This window comes from Acinonyx jubatus, chromosome E1 (genome assembly GCF_027475565.1).
Source record: "Acinonyx jubatus isolate Ajub_Pintada_27869175 chromosome E1, VMU_Ajub_asm_v1.0, whole genome shotgun sequence".
In the NCBI taxonomy this organism is placed as follows: Eukaryota; Metazoa; Chordata; class Mammalia; order Carnivora; family Felidae; genus Acinonyx; species Acinonyx jubatus.
Genome location: NC_069397.1, coordinates 55,504,354 through 55,520,002, shown reverse-complemented (window position 1 = coordinate 55,520,002; position 15,649 = coordinate 55,504,354). Strand labels below are relative to the sequence as shown.

At 57.3% G+C, this 15,649-nt stretch overlaps 1 protein-coding gene across 3 annotated transcripts in view; it reads right to left on the bottom strand.

Moving 5' to 3' along the window:
* Positions 1 to 15,649, bottom strand: part of MGAT5B (alpha-1,6-mannosylglycoprotein 6-beta-N-acetylglucosaminyltransferase B) — a 70,120-nt gene that overhangs the window by 40,539 nt on the left and 13,932 nt on the right. For all 3 annotated transcript variants that reach the window (XM_053212030.1, XM_053212029.1, XM_027052183.2), the window contains 5 exons: positions 5,185 to 5,300; positions 4,586 to 4,659; positions 3,559 to 3,729; positions 2,675 to 2,839; positions 1,196 to 1,365 (listed from right to left, as the gene is read on the bottom strand). In XM_053212030.1, the coding sequence (XP_053068005.1) occupies positions 1,196 to 1,365; positions 2,675 to 2,839; positions 3,559 to 3,729; positions 4,586 to 4,659; positions 5,185 to 5,300 (696 nt within the window). The remainder of the gene's footprint in view (positions 1 to 1,195; positions 1,366 to 2,674; positions 2,840 to 3,558; positions 3,730 to 4,585; positions 4,660 to 5,184; positions 5,301 to 15,649) is intronic.

The following is a 15,649-nucleotide window of genomic DNA, read 5'->3' as shown; positions in this document are numbered from 1 at the left end:
GGGGGAGGCAGAGGGATCAGGGAGAGAAGGGGCACCAGGTGGATACAGGAGTCCTGGGAATATTCATTCCTTCCTTCCTTCCTTCCTTCCTTCCTTCCTTCCTTCCTTCCTTCCTCTCTCTTTCTTTCTTTCTTTCTTTCTTTCTTTCTTTCTTTCTTTCTTTTGTTTTCTTTATTTCTTTAAGTATTAAAGAAATATTAATTTAAAAGAAAATCTTTTAAATTAATACTTAAACATTTTTTAATATTTTATTTTATTTTTCAGAGAGAGAGAAAACATGAGTGGGGGAGGGGCAGAAAGAGAGAGGGAGACCCAGAATCCAAAGCAGGCTCCAGGCTCCAGGCTCCAAGCTGTCAGCACAGACCACAATGCGGGGCTCAAACCCATGAACCGTGAGATCATGACCTGAGCCAAAGTCAGTTCCTTAACTGACTGAGTCACCCAGGTGCCCTGGGAATATTGGGGGAATTCTGGCAGAATCACGGGAGGACACCCTATATTTGCACTTCCTAACATCTGTTACATACATTTTTGTATGTGTTAAATATTATATGATAAACATTAATAAATAAATGAAGAAAAACTGTATTTCTATATCTCACAGGTGCAGTAGTTAAGCTTAATCACACTTGCACACAGGCATGCACACACACATACACACAATCCTTCCCCCTCTCGTCACCATCTCCCACCTCTAAGAGCATCAGGGGGACCCTGGAAAGGCAAGCGTTGGGGAAGGAGAGGCATTAGCAGCCCACCTTACCACCCTCCAGGTCTTGCCAGCCCCCCAACCCCAGAATAGGCCCAAGAAGGAGCCCAATTCCAGAAGAAAAACTCCAAGACTCCACCAAGCCCACCAAGACGGCAGGCAAAGAGGACCCCAGCTACATGACATGGCTCAATTCCACAAACTGGTATTTGTCAGCCCCTGAGTACAAACACCAGGGCACGTGTTGGCCCAAGATGGAGAAAAGGATCCTTTGAACAGCACTATGCAAATATACTTCCTTGGTGCATCCCAAACATGACCAGGAACCAACGTGGAGAGGAGCAGGAAATTAGTACTGTCACTATCCACAGTATACCAAGAACCTCCCAGGGAACTGCAGGCAGAGCAGTGGCCCCCGGGGGACAGGTTCCCCTTCCTTCCCTGCCCTGCCCTGTCCTCCCCTCCCCTCCCCTCCCCAGCACTCACCTCTGCAGCTCCTTCAGGGACACTGTGATCCGCAGGCCATGGCCCAGGACATAGAGAGTGGCCAAGATGTCTGCCCATTGCACCATCTCCCCCAGAGGCCCGCCCTTCAGCACCCTTGGGCTGAACACGTCACCAGACTCCTCCGTCAGGAAGCCAATGTGAACGAGGATCTAGGGAGGACACAGGGTCAGCATGGAGGGAGGACACAGGGTCAGCACAGAGGAGCAGCAGCTCTTGCCCTGCCACCCCCAGGGAGACCTGGCCAGCAGCAGATGCTGTCTCCAGGCTGTGCCTGGGCAGGTGTTTTCTGGCACCAGAAGGGGGACCAAGAGGCAGAGTGACTGCACTGGGCACTGGGGATAAAAGTGAACAAGATGTTCACATCCGGCTCTCAAGGTGCTTACGTTCCAGATGGAAGAAGTAGACAACAGTAAACACAGACAAGAGATAATTTCATGAAATGATAGGGACTCTGAAAGAAATAAACAGGGTGATGTGAGAGTCAGGTAAATATTTATTGATGGATGGATAGATAGATGGGTGGATGGGACAGTGGGTGGGTGCACAGATGAATAGATGATGGATAGGTGGTTGGATGGATGGATGGATGGACAGATAGATGATGGATGGATGGACAGATGGGTGGCTGGCTGGCTGGCTGGATGGTTGGATGGATATGTGGGTGGGTGGATGGATGGATGGATGGATGGATGGATGGATGGACAGACAGGTGAACAAATGGATGAATGGATGGATATATGACAGATGGGTGGTTGGACAGATAGATGGACGAATGGATGGATGGATGGACGGTTGGATGGGTAAATGAGTAGACAGATGGACGGATGGACAGATGGACAGATGGGTGGATAGAATGGTGGATGGATGGATGGACGGACAGGTGAACAAATGGATGAATGGATAGATATATGATAGGATGGGTGGTTGGACGGATGGATGGATGGATGGATGGATGGTTGGATAGATGGAAGGATGGATGGATGGATGGATGGACGGACAGACAGGTGAACAAATGGATGAATGGATGGATATATGATGGATGGGTGGTTGGATGGATGGAAGGATGGATGGACAGGTAGACGGATGGATGGATGGATGGATGGATGGATGGATGGATGGACGGACGAACCTACAAATCTCCCCAAAACAGGCTACGTTATTCTCAATATTCTAGGCAAATGCCATGACTTTTCTGCCTGAAAAGCACAAAATGTCTACAGAAGGCAGAACCCCTAAGCAGTGTGAGAGAAGGCTTGTCATTCTACCCCAAACGTGAAAAGAGCCGGGGCCACCAAATGCATCTATCCTGACTCTGCCTCTCCTGTCCCAGCTAAAATTTAAATAATTCAATAAAACCTTTTCAAGGACAGACTCAGTGCCTACTTATAAACCTGGGGCCCTAAGCTCATTTCCTAAGCTCTGTGAGCTCAGCTCCCTGAATGCACAGGGAAGCAGTACCTGCTTCTGGTCCCTCCAGACGCTTCCCAACTTCTGTGCCAGCCGCTGGGCGGCCAGTGCCCACTGGGCCGTGAGCCGCTTGGTCCGTTTCTTCATGAAGATTAGAGACTCCTTCCCACTGCCCATCAGCTCCAGGAGGTGGGACAGGTTGCTCCGGAAAACTGCCTGGAGGGGGGGCCCAGATCTGGGTCCTCCAGCCCTCAGCCCCCAGCTGCACCACCACTGTCACCTGCTGCCCCTGGGGACAGGGGCCCGCACCCTCCCTGGGAGGCTGGGGCCTGCTCTAGCTTCTCCTGCCCTTTGTAGAGGCCGAGGAGCCCCCACAGTCGGGGAGCCCTGGTCTCACCCACCAACACTAACCCCCCAGCCCAACCTTCTGTCTCAGTCCAGCCTTCCGTCCCAAGCCCTTTGGGGGTGGGCAGCTGTGACAGTTCCCAGGGGTCTCAGCTGCGACACAGAGGCAGCGAGGGTAGTGGTCAGAGCTGGTACTCGGATGGTAGGAAGTCCGGGCCACCTTTCAGTGGAGCTGGAGTAACGAGGTGCCTTGAACAAGTTAACGCCACTCCCTAAACTCAGAATCTCCATCTGTTCAATGTGGTCGCATAAAGGCTGCTGGGAGGTTTAAGTACATATAAAGCATCTGGAAGCCTTCCAGAAGCGACAGCTATTGTTACTATTATTCTTTTCCATCTAGGGGGTGCCTCCGGGGCCCCAGCTTGCCCCTCAAGTAGGCCACGCCTTGCAGCATCCCCAGAAGGTAGGACAGGCACGGCTGGCTGGCCTCACTCAGGGTTCCTCCTGCTGACCCTAAGGACGCCCCATCTGAGGAGACCAGCTGGCCTGTCTACCAGCCCCTCACGGGCCTACCCACCTCCCACGCCTACCTGGACTTTGGGGAGGGGCTTGGGGGCCATCTGGGTGGCTGTCTGATTCCTCCAAGGCAGCGGGGGGCAGAACCACTCGACCTCGCTTAGGTAGATGAGGAAGGAACACTCGGTGCCGTCCACCCCGAAGAAGGCGTAGCACGGGTCAGAGGTCCAGCGGGCGCGCATCCACTGTGGAGAGGGCCAGCCCAGGCCAGGGTGCTGGCACCAGCCCCACCCACACCCTCGGCAGGCTCTCGGCATGCATGTCCTCGGGGACCCTCAGGGCGGGACCTCTGCCACACTTAAAGAAGCAGCAAGGGCCAGAAGCAGAGAAGACAACCAGACCAGGGCCCCACGACCCAGCCCTGTGTCCTGGCTGCTGAGAACCTCAGGGAAGGCCGAGCAGGACCACCGCCCCCCGGGCCCGGAAAGAGGAGGACCCTGGGAGAACAAGGCCAGGTCACGACACATTCAGGGACAGCTCCAGGCCAAACAGTGGGAGACATAGCAGCTCAGGGCTTGGCTGGTCATGGGGAGCAGGATTCAGCTGAGGCCAAGGTCAGGAGCAGACTCCAAGGGCACAGGGACAGGAGTCAGAGCAGGCCCCACCCACAGTGATCCCCACATGTCACCGAGGAGGGGGTCTGCAGTGCCTCTGCTCTACCCTCTCAGGGAGTTCAGAACCAGTGACGAGCTGGCTTTTACGCCAGGGACTGCACCCCCCAGATGGACAGACTTCATGCAGCCACGGGCCCCTGGGGGTGAGCCCCCAGAGGTGGGGCTGGTGGGGTAGGGGGCTTTCTCAGCCCAGCTGGTTGCCAGGGTGGGGAGCAACCTGGGTTGGTGGGCCAGGCAGGTGGCCCAAGAGGAGAGGCCATCCCCCTGAGGCTGGCCTCTGCCAGCCGGTGCCAGGGTCAGGGGGCTGGGCAGAGAAGCCCCCACAAGCAGAACGTCAGGACTAGTCTGGAGCAGAGCCCCTGAGGAGGAGCCTGCCCCGCCCCCCACCCCGGTCACCTCTACCCCCGCCCTCAGCCCCAGGCCTTACCTCCACCTTCCCCGAGCAGTCGGGGAACTTGGGGTCACTGGGTGCCTCACACTGGTCCCGCCGGCCTTCAGACACTGCAGGGAGGGAAGGTCAGCTTGCTGAGGCCCCGGGTGTACGGAGGGGCCCCGTGAAGTGTTGGAGAGGCCCGGTCTGCGGTGGGAAGGGGTCACTGAGGAGCCCACACCGCCCTCCCTCCGCTGAGTTTTCTCACCTGAAAGGCCACCTGCCAGAGGGCCCCCGAGCCCGGGTTCCCCCCTCTGCCACTAGCCCTCCCCCTCCAAAGCGGCTTCAGAACCAGTAAGGAGCTGGCTTGAACGCCTATGGACCCGTGTCTGGATAGGCAGACCTCACGTACCCACCCAAATGTACTCAAAACTCTTTGAGGGGGACCCCCAGCCTGCTGCTCCCCACATCAGGGGAAATGCAGGGGCCACAGAGGGCCTCCAAGACCTCTGTCCTCACGCCAGGTCACAGCAGGGTGAACCCCAAATCACCCCACTTAGAGCCCGAGGCAGGAGCCAGGACAGATGCCGCGGGGAGCGGTCAGGGCCGTGCGGTACCCCGGCCCCCTGGAGGCAGAGGGGTGCCCTGGCCCCCACCCTTGCTGTGGAGAATCAGGCTGTGACGCAGGATCTGGTCCACCTTCACGGCGATGTCTGAGACGTTCTGGGCGATGGCCTGGATCCGCTCCATGAGGCCGGTCCCCGGGGGAAACCTAGGTGGGAGAAGCGAGGGGTGAGCGGGCACAGCTCGCCGCGGTGGCCCTGCCGGGAGGGACTCAGCACGTGAGCAGGGGCAGTGGGCCTGCCGTGCTCCTGGGGACCCAGACGCTGCCCTGCAAGGAACCGAAACAGGGAGACGGACCACGCTGGGCCAGCAGACGGAGGCGTGTGCCCTCCCCCGCCCCCGGGGCTCTCTAACCACCCACCGCACACGCCACACGGGAAAGCCCCCACTTGGTGTGTCAGGCCCGCTGGCCGGTCATCCCCACATGCGTGTGCCCTGCGTGTTGGAGGGCGGTGCCTGAGGCCGAAGCAGACAGAGGAATTCTATTCCAGAGCCTGGACAGGATCTGGCCCGGGACCCCCAGGCGACAGGAGCCCTTTCCCGGGCATGGCCGGCTGCCCCGAGTCTGCTTCTCCATTTCCTCCCAGAGGGCTACGTCGTGCCAAAATAAATTCCACCCAAAGACGCCTGGGGACTTGCCAACTATTAAGCCTCGAGTAAATTATCGCTGGGCTCCTGGGCATGAATTGTTCCCAGGATCTCAAACACATTGCCTGCCACAAACATCACGGCCCTCCACCCCCCACCCATACTCGCGTCGCCTTTATTTTTGGAGAATTTATTTCCTGGTGTTGATTACTGCTCGGCTCTCGGAGCAGTTTATGAGGCATCACCTGCAGGATGCGTCTCCTTGCAAAGACCCGTGCCGAGGTGGCCCCGCTCTGCCGGCCGGCGCGTGGGCCTTCCCCAGAAGTTGCCTGCCCTTCGCGAACACGTTAATTCCGATCTCTGATTCGCACCTCGTCCTCTGGCTCTGAGGGCCCCGCTCGAGCTCCATTTATCCCTTTACAAGGACGGGGGCTTGAGTGCCACACAAAATGGGAATTATAGGAAGGAGGACTTTTCCAACCTGGGCTCCTCTCGGGGGATCTGTCCGCCCAGGGAGGCACAGCGGTGACAGCTGCCCGCCCCCAGGGGCCGCCTTCCTAGAGGAGAGGACAGCAGTGGCCCCATCCACGGAGGGCGTGGGAGGCCGGTGGGGGCCAGGCAGACACGGAGGTAGGGTGGCAACGAAAGGAAGAAGGTGGCAGGAAGGGGCAGACGAGCCCTCAACACACACACACACACACACACATACACACGTGCACATGCACACGTGTGTGTGTGCATACACATACATACACAATCCCGTCAACTCCCTCAAAAACAAACAAAAACACTAATGGAATTTGTACCGGATTCCTGCGGCCTTTGAAACAAATGACCACAAATGTATTCTTGCAGCTCTGGAGGCCAGAAGTCCGGAATCAAGGTGTTCGAGCCCCACATCGGGCTCTGTGCTGATGGCTCGGAGCCTGGAGCCTGTTTCGGATTCTGTGTCTCCCTCTCTCTCTGCCCCTCCCCCGCTTGAGCTCTGTCTCTCTCTCTCTCTCTCTCTCTCTCTCAAAAATAAATATACATTAAAATTTTTTTTTTCTTTTTTTAATGGAGAAGACAAAGTCACTCCCTGGTGGAGTCTCGTGAGGCCGGAATGAGGATACGGAGCAGTAAGGACGTCTGCTTCTGCGGGAGATCAGCCCTGCACGTGTACCCGTTCCTGCCCAGGCCGCGGTGTGGCCGAAGCTGCAGCCAAAGGGGTTTGGGCCAGACCAGCGCTTGTCTGTCTTGTCTCATCATCACTCCCGAGGGAGCCCTGGGAGACATTTTCCCCTACTCGCCCTCCTCCATGAAAAGTGAAAAACACAGACATGCTGCTGCTCCGTTTACACACGGTGGCCAGGGGAGGGCCACAGGCCATTGGGACGTCTAAGGTAATTTCCCCCTCAAGAAGCAGGCTTCACCCTTGGGGGTGATACGCACCCACGGAGGATGTCTGCTTTAAGCCAGAGGAAGAACTCCATGACCCTGACGTCCGTTGGGTTCTGCATCAGCTCTGAGTGAGCACGCTGGGACTGCTTTCCTCGCTGACATGTGGGGACAGCACAGACATTCCTCCGCCCGGAAGGAACACTCAGCCGACCGCAGGAGGCAGCCACCGGGAGGAGGGCCCAGAGCTCGCAGCTGCTGGGCCAGGGTCGGTGCCCAGCGTGGGCGGCCAAGCACAAGGCGGGGTGCTCCCGGGCACCCCTTCCAACTTCTAACTGAGACCCCAGAGCACAAACAACCCCTGTCAGGGGACCAGCGGGGGTCCTGCTAGGTCCCCAGAGACTTTGGAAGAGACCTCACCCCACTTCAAGCCTTCCTGAAGGATCCTCTCCCTCAAGGCTCCGCTCTATCCATCCAGAGATCTGGCTTTGGGAGCCAGATCTCTCCTCTGAGCCCCTCACATGCTGGGGTGTGGTTGTGACCAGCTGGACCCCCGGCGGAGTCCTGGGGCGCCTGGCTGTCTCAGTCGGTAGCGCGTCTGACCCTTGACTTGGCGGTTGTAGGTTTGAGCCCCACAGTGGATGCAGAGATTACTTCCAAAAGTTGTTTTTAATTAAAAAAAAGAAGAGGGGACACCTGGGTGGCTCAGTCGGTTGAACATCCGACTTTGGCTCAGGTCATGATCTCACGGTTTGTGAGTTCGAGCCCCACATCAGACTCTGCACTGAGGGTGTGGAGCCTGCTTGGGATTCTCTCTCTCTCTCTCTCTCTCTCTCTCTCTCTCTCTCTCTCCTCCTCCTCCTTCATTTACTCTTTCTCTCTCAAAATAAATAAACTTAAAAAAATGTTAAAAAAAAAAAAAAAAAGGAGGAGAAGGAGATAGAGGAAGAAGAAACCCCCAGCGGAGTCCCGAGTTCTCAAGGACAGGAACGTGCTTCTGGATGGAGACTGGGCACTGTCCAGCATGGGTCATGTGACCAGGGCTCCAGCACTGTGCTGGGCTGAGTCGTGTCCCCCCCCTCGCCCCCCACCAAGTTCACATCCACCCAGAACCACAGAACGTGACCTTATTTGGAAATAGGGTCTTTGCAGACATCATTCGTTACGATGAGGTCATGCGGAATCAGGTTGGCCCTCAGTTCCGCTCCTGGTGTCCTTATAAGAGAGCCATGTGGAGACACTCAGGGGAAGGCCGCCACGGGACAGCGGAGACAGAGGCCGGAGGGACGCGGCCACAAGCCAGGGACTGCCAGGAGCCACCAGGCACTAGAAAAGGCGGGGAAGGATCCTCCCGTGGAGGCTTAGGAAGGAACGGGGCCCTGCTGATACGTAGATTTCAGACTTCAGCCCCCAGAATCAAGACAGAAAATTTTTGTCGTGTTAAGCCATCCGGCTCGTGGTCATTTCTTTGGTGGCAGCCCGAGGACACTAATACAGAGCTGAGGGCAAATGGTTTTTAGTCCATCGCAAAAGGAGAGTTCAGGTTCTCCTGGGCCCCTGCTGCCAGACTTTCTCTCCACTAACCTCTCTGAGCTCAGGGGCCAGCTCCTACCACAGCTGGAGAATCTCGACTACCTCACAGGGTGATGCCCAGGATATCAGGTGCTCAGCGACGCTCGAACACAATAAATGCCTGAGACGCCTTTCTTCCCTATCCGCAGCAATCGCCCCGGCCCCCAAAGGAAGCATCGCAAGTCTGACCGCAGAGCAAAGCACTTCACGTTTCGGAGGATTTTCGCACGGGAAGCGTTTCTCAGGCAGCATCACTGGCAGGGGCTCTAACCTGTGCAGGTGACATCCGTCCGATTTAACAATTCAGACGTGACGCCACCGCCATTATCCTGGACTTCGCACGTGGGCAGCACTTTCATTTTCTTTGTTTAATTTTATTTAAGGGAGAAGAGAGAGACTGAGCGGGGGAGAGGGACAGGGGGAGAGAGAAGCTCAAGCAGACCCCACCCTCAGCACAGAGCCTCAACGCGGGGCTCGATCCCGTGACCCTGGAATCATGACCTGAGATGCAATCGAGAGTCGGACGTTCGACGGACAGAGCCACCCAGGCGCCCAGCACTTTTATTTTCAAATAATATGTGATTAGTCTGGGGGCGCCTGGGTGGCTCCGTCGGCTGAGCGTCCGACTTCGGCTCAGGTCGTGATCTCGTGGTTTGTGAGTTCGAGCCCCGCGTCGGGCTCTGTGCTGACAGCCTGGAGCCTGCCTCAGATTCTGTTTCCGTCTCTCTCTGCCCCTCCCCTGCTCACGCTCTGTCCCTCTCTCTCAAAAATAAATTTAAAAAACATATATATATATGTTATATATATATATATATATAATATATATATATATGATTAGTCTTCTCTCCCTGGGAAGCTCTCTTAAAGAACGACAGTGAAAGTAGGTGCCACGAGACCGCAGACCACAGCCACGGCCTCGGAAGCTCCCAAGTGCAAAAGAAAAAGGGGGGGGATGGACCAGGACGTCTGTGCAGGGGCTTCCTGCTGAGGGGGCCCCAGGCAATTCTCTCCACGGCATCAGGATCCCTTCTAACGGTCCCATCGTACAGAGGAGGAAACCAAGGCACAGGAAGGCTGAGTTACTTGCTCAGGGCCACGGAACTATTAAGTGGAAAAATCAGGTACCAGTTCACCGGCAAGGGGTCTGTGCTCAAGGGTGGGCACAGGGGGTGGGGGTGGGGCAGGCTGTCAGGACCAAGGCCATGATCTAGGGAGTGACATCCCTGGGGTGGAACCCTCAGGACCGTTTCTGCCCAATGCCCCTGCCCCCCCTTTGCACTTAACCCTGTAGCAGCGCGTTATTCCCGAGCCCGACCCCGCGGCTCCCCACGACGGGTGAGGTTCTCCGGCCCCAACCTGTAAGCTGTGGGTGCCGGGCAGGGGCAGAAAAGAGGGAAGCTCTTAGGGCCAGCAGGCCCTCAGGTCAGCTGGGTCCTACCATCCCTCCCAGCTGGGCAGACACTCCACGAAGAACCACAGGACCTTTTCACATCCCGCCCCCTGTCTCCAAATGTGGCAGTCACGTGGTAGTCTCAGGACCACAGGGCTGGGCAGACAACGCAGGCCGGGCACCGCCCCCTCCAGGTCTACGATCTGGGCCAGGCCCTTCCTTGCCTGAGCCCGGGGCCCTCATCTGGGAATCACAGACCTGGATAGAACCTTCCTCACTGGGCCACTGGTCAAGTCAAAGTACATAATAAGTACCCAACAGAGAGAGGCTGCTGGTATTATTTATTATCTTCATTAACTATTATTACTGTTGCTTCAGCCAGCTCTCCATCAAAGTCCACTGGACACCAGAACTCAGCCCTCAGGGCGGAGGGCCACCCCAGGCTGGTGTTGACTAGAAGAGGCCCCCGACCTCCCTCTCCCAGCAAAGGGGCCCAAGGGGGCCTGAGCCAGCCTGAGACACAAAGTCTGCAGACAGCAGGCAGGGCAGAGGTGGGAAGGGGAAAGCATGTCCCAGGATCCGCGGGCAAGCTTCCGAGGAGGCCACCGCCGCCCCTACCCCAAGGAAAAGGGCTAAGAGATGCATCCCCCCCCCCCCCCCGCCCACTCTAGGAGCTCTTACCTGCCCTGCCTGGTGGAGCCGCCCCCTCGGGGTGCCCAAACCCATCACACTGCCTTCGTGGGCACACGAGGGCCCTGAGGGCCTGCCCGGGTTTGGGAATCGGCATTCCCAAATTAGCCAGAGAGGACCCCAGAGCCCTGCCGGCCTCGCCCCTTACTTTATGGAGGGGAAACTGACCGGGAAAAGACAAAATCACAACGACGATGTCCTTGAGGTGGCATGCAGGCTGGGGACAGGGCAGGGACTCAGGCCGTGGCCCTCTCTGCCAGCCCTTGCTCCTTCCCACTGCGTCTGCAAAACACGAAAGCAGGCCCGGAGCTCAGGACACGGGCCCGTGTGATTTCTGCACAACCAGGAAGCGACAGGCATGCGGCCGACCGTTTCTTACCTGCAAAGGGAAAGAAGGCCAAGCCGGGCCCCTGGTCACCCTACTCCCCAGCCCCGGGGAGCCACTGGGACAATACTCCAGGATCCACGGTATTCCGGCTCTCCTGCCTGAGCACCCCTCACCTTGCACCCACAGGCGGACCGCCAACCCCTCCACCAGAGCACAGGTGGACAGGCCAGCCCCCGGCCACTGCCCCAGTGCCCCCCCGCCCTCCAGAGAGGCAGCCAACACCACAGCCAGTCATCACAGGGCCAGGACACAGATGCCACTTATCTGTCCCTTCGGCCGGCCAGGCTGGCTGGGCTCCAGTCATCTGCTGGCTTCAGGCCACACCCCCAGAGAGGCCCCCTTGAGGCCCCAGCCCCTCCTCTCGGCCCCTGAGCCACCCTCATTCCCTGGCCCCTTGAACAAGCTCTCCTGGACGCCTGGGGAAGGAGGTTGAATTTCGTGTTCCTCCCATGATTTATGAGGGTTGCATTCAATTAACAGGGTATCGATTCCCGCACAGCTGGCCAGCGTGCTTGCTGGGAGTTGTTATTTTATTACGAAACCGGTCGCTTTCCTTTTAAAACACGGAGACTCAGCCCACAGGTGCCCACAGACACGCTGGCCGAGAGAGACAGACACGTTCGGCCAGAAACACGAGCGTCGTGGACGGGGAGACGCGTTCTCTCTGCGGCTGGCTCCCTCCCTGTCTGTCCCCCTCTCACACATACCACACGGAACGGAAAGTGTCCAGCCTTCCCTGCAACTTTACCGCTCTCCTCCTCCACGTCTTTGGCCCCCTTCACCCCCGTCCAGAGCCCCTGATGCTGGGGGGGGGGGGGCTCTGAACTTGACCCAGGATCTTCTAGCCCCCTCCTAAGCAAGAGCAGAGAGCATTCTCTCTTGCACCAAGAAATACACATACACATCCATCCACATAGATTTATATTAGAGCAATAGACAGACAGACAGACGGATGACCTCCCCACTATTGACGGGAACAGAGCCGGAGTCGGGCATCATGTGGTTTCAGCACGTGAGGAAGGGGTCAGTGCCCCATGAGCGGGGCAAAGCAGGGTGGCAAAGCTGGCCTCGGGGACACAGGAGCCAGACTCCAGCTCCCACCCCCACACCCCAGGCCTGGCTTTCCCCTGGGGGATTTTTTTTTTTTTTTAATATCTCATGTGTATATTTTGTTGAAGACACATGGAGACCCTACTGTACAGGTGTATCTTGCCTGTCTTACAAACAGCATACAGTTGGATGTTGAGAATCTCTGTCTTTGTTAGGATGGTTGAACTGTTCACACTTATCCTCATATTTGCTAGGTTTCCGCCCTGGAAGCCTGACTGCCCTTGTCACCCAGCTGCCGGTCCCTCCCCACCAGCCCGGCCTCTCTCCAGCCCTGGGGTCAGACAAGCGCCCCCACCCCCACCCTGATCTCCACAGGGAGGCTGTCCTGTTAGGGAGGGGGCCCGCACAGGGTGGGACATGATTGAGGCATGCCTTTAAAAGCAGCCCCCCCCCAAAAAAAATAAAAAAATAAAAAATAAATAAAAGCAGCCCCCAAAGTGGTCTTCCCAGGTTACGTGCCCCCTGCCCTGCTCCCCACCCTCCCACGTAGGCCTCTTGGCTCAGGCCACAGGCTTTGCTGGCACACAGGTGGTCAACAGCATCTAGGAGCATTTTCGAGTTTCTCTTTTTTTTTTAATTTTTTTTAATGTTTATTTATTTTTGAGACAGAGAGAGACAGAGCACGAACGGGGGAGGGGCAGAGAGAGAGGGAGACACAGAATCGGAAACAGGCTCCAGGCTCTGAGCCATCAGCCCAGAGCCCGACGCGGGGCTTGAACTCACGAGCCGTGAGATCACGACCTGATCCGAAGTCGGACGCTCAACTGACTGAGCCACCCAGGCGCCCCGGTATTTTTTTTTTTAGGTTAGCTCCATGCCCAATACGGAGCTTGAATTCAAGACCTTGAGATCAAGAGTCGCATGCTTTACCGAATGACCCAGCCAGGCACCCCTGAATTGGTATTTTAAAATAATCTCTCTGGTTGCTGAGCTGGGAATCAGTGGGGGGACGGGGACACGGGTGGCGGCCATGGGGAGAGGTGGGATTCTGGGCACCTTCTGAAGGTGGAGACAATTTGCTCACGGACTGGATACAAGTGAGAGGGAGAAGGGTCAAGGCCGACGCCAAGGTTGGGGGTCCGGGCAATGGAAACAGTGGGGCTGGCATGGCCTGGGTCGGGAGGGCTGGGGAGATGGGGGGCTCGGGTGTACCCAGGACACACCGCATTTGAGTCATTCCTGGGACCCCCAGGTAGGTGGGCAGGTGGGTACTTGAGACTGAAGACATAAACTAGGGCATCTAGAGTCTGTAGACCGTTTCCACAGCCATCAAGTTTGGGGTTTGCTCCCGTCACTCACCAGGTCCTCTAGACGTTAACCCTCTGCTGTTATCTCTCCCCGCCAGATGAGGACAGCGGGGGCTCAGAGGAGTCACATGACGTGCTGCCGGGCCACCGCCCCAGTCAGCAGCCAGGATTCAGACCCTCCCTGCGGGGTGTGAGCTGCTGGAACTTCCAACAGAGACCTGCTGTCATGACTCTCCAGCTGTGCCCCCGGCCAGGTGCGGGATCCCCCTCCCCAGCAGGGTCCCATGCTGCTCTTGGAGAACAGGGCTCCACCCCCCGTCCCCCTGTGTCCTCTCCACCCATTCCGGAAACCCCGGCCGAGACTCCACACACAGTAAGCGCCCGGCAGATACGGACTCATGCTTGACTCGAACGAAGAAGACGGCCTGAAACGTTGGCCGTCTTTGCTGCTGCAGAGAAGCCTTATGGGAAATTCAGAGATCATTACTGTTTGGCTTTAGGGTACATAATACGATGCCATTTGCAGCAAATCTGCAAATAACCCCTAATTAGGTTTTCCTAGGCTAAAAAAGCAAATTTGCTTTCCCAGAGGACATGCCAACCACGTGGGGGCGGGGGAGGCAACAGTCCAGAAGCTTCCGGCAGGGCAGGGCAGGAGGAGGACAGAGGAGGTAGTGAAGGCCACAGATCATTTTGAGGCGGGGGAATCCAAGCGCAGGGGAACAGAGTCTGCTGGAAGCACAGCAGCACGATCGCAGGATTCTCATCTGCCCGGCCGCAGCCAGGTCAGCCCCGGGTGGGTCAAGGTGGGCGGGGGGCTGGAGTGTCTGTGCACGCGGGAGGTGTGAGCCAGCAGCCCCCCCCCCCCACACACACACAGACACACTGCGCGCCCTGGACACGCCCATTTCTCTCCCTGAAACAAGAAGCAACAATGTCCCTGAAATTTACGGCTCTGCCTATGGGGTTTGATGGGCTCTGCTGGTCTTGATGGATTGTTGCTACTTCCCCGGGTCGGGAGGGAGCTAGGAGGTGGCGCGGACTCCCCCTCCTCCCCGAGGCAGGGCAGGGGAGGGAGGGAGGGAGAGGCCAGGACAGGAAGAAACCAGAGAGGCGTGGAGCTGCTGACAATAGCTCTCCCCACCCCCCCCCCCAGCGGCCAAAAAGGCAGGCCAGCTGCCCCTCTGCTCTGTCGCCCACAGCTGGGTGCTCAGTGGAGAGGCGACAGCGTCCTCTGCCCTCGCCCTGGTGACCTGTGGACAGCCCGACAGACAGCCCGGAGGGGCAGCCGCAGAGCTGGGGGCAGGCAGGAGAGGAGCAAGGAGGAGACAGCGGGGGTGAGGGGTTGGATTAGAGGGACGATGGACGGACGATGGACGCCATGTACATGCAGAAGAAAATGATCTCATGCCCCAGAGGGAAGGAACTCCATGGGAGCCCAACACCTTTGCCTCCTTCCCCCCATTTCTGCCACCAGCTCCCCCGCTTCCCTTTTCCACACAGCAGTTAGAGCTATCCTTAAAAAAAACCCAACAAAGCCAGCTCCTATCACCCCCTCTTTGTGAGCCCTCTAGCAAACTCCCACGCCTCTTAGAATAGTGTCCTCAATACTCACCACAGCTGACAAAGCCCTACGCCACCTGCCCTGTCAGCCTGTCCTATCCCTCACCACCCTCCGCCATGTTGCCTTTCCCATTGGTTCTTTTCCTCCAACACACTAAAGCTTATCCTACCCCAGGGCCTTTGCACTTGTTCCTTTCGCTTCTTCAAATCCTGTACTCCCAGCTCCTCGCGCGGCTGGCTCCTTCCCATTGTTCAGAATCAAGCTGAAATATCACCAACTCAGAAAGTTCCTCCCAGACTGCCCTGCGTGAACAGGACACCCACCCCAAACCCTTCAGAGCACGTATCGGTATCTGACATTATCTCATTAACCTCTTTTTCTCAGTTACTGCCTGTCTCCTCCACAGGAGTGAGGACAAGCTCATCACTGCGTCGCCAGCACCAGTAGCCTGGCGCTTAGTGGGTCCAAAATATATTTCCTGAGAGCATCTGTCTAGTTTGTTCTGTCAGGCGCTCATCCCGGGATGGTGAGAGAGTGTCTAACCAGGCGCCCAGCACCCAGCCAGGCAGCC